Source organism: Homalodisca vitripennis, chromosome 4 (genome assembly GCF_021130785.1).
Source record: "Homalodisca vitripennis isolate AUS2020 chromosome 4, UT_GWSS_2.1, whole genome shotgun sequence".
In the NCBI taxonomy this organism is placed as follows: domain Eukaryota; kingdom Metazoa; phylum Arthropoda; class Insecta; order Hemiptera; family Cicadellidae; genus Homalodisca; species Homalodisca vitripennis.
Window position 1 is genome coordinate 56172970 of NC_060210.1, and position 4731 is coordinate 56177700.

General features: G+C 30.0%; 1 protein-coding gene across 2 annotated transcripts in view; it reads right to left on the reverse strand.

Annotated features, from left to right (window-relative positions):
* Positions 1-4731, reverse strand: part of LOC124359330 (telomerase Cajal body protein 1-like) — a 64489-nt gene that overhangs the window by 55139 nt on the left and 4619 nt on the right. For both annotated transcript variants that reach the window (XM_046811989.1, XM_046811990.1), the window contains exon 2: positions 3306-3741. In XM_046811989.1, coding sequence (XP_046667945.1) covers positions 3306-3658 — 353 coding nt within the window. In that variant the 5' untranslated portion in view covers positions 3659-3741. The remainder of the gene's footprint in view (positions 1-3305; positions 3742-4731) is intronic.

A 4731-nucleotide genomic window follows, 5' to 3' on the forward strand; every position in this document is an offset into this window, starting at 1 on the left:
GTTATAATATGTAGTAAGCTATTTCTATTTCTTTTATCAACGACCAGAATATCAATGTTTATGTCTCCCATAAAAACAACATGTTTGTATTTTGATTTTATTGTTTCAACCGAAATATTTAATCTTTTAATAAACTCGGGTTCGTTTTGTTTAATAGGATTATAACAGCCAATTATAGATTTTTCTGAACCTAAAACATTACTAATCACTTCACTATGCCCCATGCAGACTTTTTCACCTCCCTCCACACAACACACCATCAGCGACGATATAGATGCAGCGGATGCACGGAGAGATGATGGTTTACTAACTACATTTCTAAAAACTATTGCCACCCCGGCACTCATATTTCTTTCATGATCAAGGTCTCCAGAAATGCAGTGAGCAAAAGCCCAGAGATCCTTGTTTGAGTTTTGTTTTAATTACATTTTTCATGTCAGATTTAATTACATCTATCTGGCACCCCCTCTCCCCCACTTCGTTGAGTTAAAAGGATCATCTTTATCACCAGTTTTATTATTTGATAATTCCCCATCAGCACATAAATGAGCATTACTAAGTGAATCTATTAACATGTGAGCCAACTTTTTTTTACCTCGATAATTTTATTAAGCCATGTCGAGTAAAGTGAAATCTTTTCAGCTCTTCAAGATCAATGACAACTACTCTGCTCATCCTCACTGCAAGTTCTCTTATATAGCTGTTTACCAAATGTATTTCATCATTAATAGGATCACACAATTCTAGGTTGTAACGATGGGGAATAGTGGTTATTAGTATCAACTCTTCAAGTATTATCTCCAATACAGTCTTTATAGGAAATTTGTTTTCTATACTTTCATTTCCATACAAAAATTAAGGCTTAGGTTGATAATTTGTCACAATTCAGAAAATTGTATGCAAGTAATAATGATGAATAAAAATTGTGTAATTATTTTAAGAGTTTGAGTTTTCTTCTAAGAAGAATTCAATAAAAGATATTTTCAAGCATGTTATATAATTTTAAAAGCAATGTATATTATTGTACATTTTATGCAATACTACCAGACATTCTGTTGTTTGCATAGAATGCATATCTAAGAGTATATTAAATCTAAGGTCTCCTTGATCTGGTAGTTAAATAAACTTTGACCCAAAGCTGATTAACCTTGAACACTCTTGTATTTCAGAAGGCTTCTTTCTCTCAATGATTTTTATGATCGTTTTGACCAGTATCTTGTGGCATTCTTGTCTAAATGTACATCTGCCTTTGTTATTTCACATCTTTGAGAAATTTCTTTTGTCTAATGACAAGAATTTTGTAGCTCAAAAGGTTTCTTGCTCAATAAGGTCTAGTTTTAAAAGTTTAATAAGCATGTTATTTGGTCCGATGTATCTTTTGATTAAGTTCTTTATTAGAACCTCTAGATCTGAGTACAAAAATGGACGTAACGGATCTGGAGCCTGAAGTGTTCTCAAACTATTGAAATTGAATTAAAGCATTAAGAATTTTGTGGTCTTTAAACACAATGTGCAATGGACAAAGCCAAAACTATATAGCAAAATAACAATAGCAATAATAATACTAATAAAACAATCAAGATTCTAATATATAAAGATAATATAGTCAACAATACTAACAAGTCTATAATAGTAACAATAATTAAAATAACAACAAAACCTAAAATAATTTAACATATAAAGGTGCACGTCATTAAAATAACAACAAAACCTAAAATAATTTAACATATAAAGATGCACGTCATTAAAATAACAAAATAATATAAATACAAATGTATTATGAATAAAGTGAGTAAAAAACAATGTAATTAAAAACATATCACTAATATCACAGGCCAAATATTCATGTAGAGAATAAAATACTTTTTGTTTCAACCAGTTTTCTGTTACTACTTTAAACCTATGTAAAAAATATACAGACCAAGCTTTCTCAGGAACTTATCAAAAAGCTTAATTTTCATGAATATGAGGCTGCTTTTACACTTTTCTAGTTTGAGTGAGAATATATCAAACATATGATTTTTCCTGGTGTTATGACTATGAATATCTTGATGGGTTGAAAAATGCCATCATATTTAAATTTATCAATAATTTTCATTGATTTGAGTGCTGACAAACCAACAATGTCTATTAATTGTAAGATCACAATAATTGTAAGCGTGATTAGTCACAAAATATCATCTACAAAAATGTATAGGACCATGTAATAAAGAAAACAAGGATAACACAAACTTTTATTTCAACTCAAAAGTATGATTAGAATGTTACTAATAATCACGAGCAGAAGTAATACTGTGACCCAATTTATTAATGCTATCAGTAATTGTAATACACAATATTTTCTTAATAATGTAAAAGAATAATTATATAAACAGGTAAAGTGATTATATTTTATATATTATGCTTACACTTTGAAATAATCTTGTCTTAACACTGAGGTACAGAAAAATTGTATTGAATGAAGACACACATGAAAATCATTTTGAGATTTCAAATAAAGTTTTATAGTTTAAGGGTTTTAGACTAACATAAATTGAAAAAATCCATTCTCATTTAGGCTACCATGTATTATACAATGTCAACATTGTAACCAAAGATTTAGTATTAGGTGACAGCTTGAATATAACAAAACAAAATTGTTTCTTCCAAATATACTTTCAAATAGAATTAAAGATACTTCAATATAGCACACTACACTTTTAATACTTTAAAATACAATTTGAAAGTTGCAAATTTCTTAAATTCTATTGTCTATCCTGAAGTCAATGAAGACCCAGTTTGTCCCAAATTTCACAATAGAAATCAATGTAATCATAGTTTATATAATTATTTGAAATATTAATTATGTACTTTACATGAGAATTTGTTTTAAACATCAAGCATCTTATGTTCAATAGTTCTTAATACATTTTGACATTTGATACACTTTTATGTAATAAAACTAAACCAAATCAAATTACTTGTTTTTGTATATTTTTACACCAATAATAATAATGTTAATCAGCCATATTCAAAAAATTACAAATAATTCAACTCATTTTAATATTTTGAAAATAACATAAAAAGAAACCACAATTGAACTTTTCTAAAACTTCCTATTTTTGTAAATAAAGACATTTATTTATAACAAGGCAACAAAAAATTAAAAACATAAATCCAATAATTTAATTTTAATGGTACCAGCAGATAACTTAGCCTGAGGTTTTATAGACATACCTGTTTCCTTAAACGTTTTATAATAAAAACCTATTATGATGGCAGTGAATTTGTAATAGAAAAGATAGTAACTTTTGACTAAGACTTACCACTTGCAACCTTTTAAGAAAATTTCATGTTTTTCACTGTGGATGAATTCATTCCATGCACCAGTTAATAATGTTACATTTTGTAGATTAAGGGGCTCATTATTTATGTTTTCTTTTACTGATGTACCTTCAGTCACTGAACAATTTACCTCCTGTCCACTCATATGAACACCATCAATAGCCTTTCCCACTGTATCAGTTGTATTATTCTCTATCTGTTTAGTTTTCAAACTGACCTCTTCAGAGCAGGTAATTTCTTGTATTACTTCAGTCTCTGTGTGTGAAATTTGTCTAATACAATCGTCCATAGCTACTGCTGAAGTTGGCAAAAGGACAACATTTAATTCTTCCATCACAGTTACCACTTTTACTCACAATTTTTAGAGTGCTTGAGAAAATGGTTTCATTGTATAACATGAAGTCATTTTTTGAAAGCCTGTAATCATAAAATACAAAAATCTATTACAGGCAGGTAATAATTATGTTTCTCAGTACAGTATTAAAATGAAATTATATAGTTGCTTAGACTGAATAAATCATACATGTAATAATAAGTTTATATTTAATTTAGCCTTTACACTTTTAACTCAAAAACAAAACAAGTACTATTTTTTGTACAGGGTAATTCAAAAAGAATATCACAACTTTAGAAATTTATAACTCTGCAGAGAATAAAAGGAGAGCTAAGCACTACCTGTTGGAGAATTAAGGAAGCTCTAAAATTTCATTTAGTTGCTCATTTGTTCACTTGAGACGCTGTTGACAAGGCGTCAGCATCAGTTATTGCTAATATGGCAACTGCTAAACAGAAAGCTTTTTGTGTTATTGAGTACGGCAGAAGTGAATCGATAACAGTTGTTCAGCATTCATTTCGAACGAAGTATGTGTTAAACTTCCTGATAGGTGGTGTATCAAACGTTGGTATAAACTGTTTATAGTAAATGGGTGTTTGTGCAAAGGGAAAATTTCTGGACGGCCGCGCAAGAGTGATGAAAATGTAGCACGCATACAGTAAGCATTTGTTCGCATTTTAGGTAAATCGACTCGAAGAGCTAGCAGAGTGCTGCAACTTCCACAAAAGACTGTATGGAGAGTCCTACAAAAAAAGGTTAGTAATGAAACCTTATCGTCTGAAATTGGTTCAAGCCATCTGCAGCTGATAAGATTAAAAGAATCGATTTCTGTGAGTTTATCCTTGCTCAAATGGAAACAGATGAATCTTTCGTGTTAAAGATTGTGTTTAGTGATGAACACATACGGGAAAGTCAGCTTGCACAATTTCCGTATATGGGGCACTGATAATCCGTAGAAAACAATTGAACATGAACGTGACTCGCTTAAGGTGAACGTTTTCTGTGCAATTTCAGCCAATAAAGTTATTGGTCCCTTTTTCTTCGAAGCTGCTACTGGACTACAGTATCTGGAG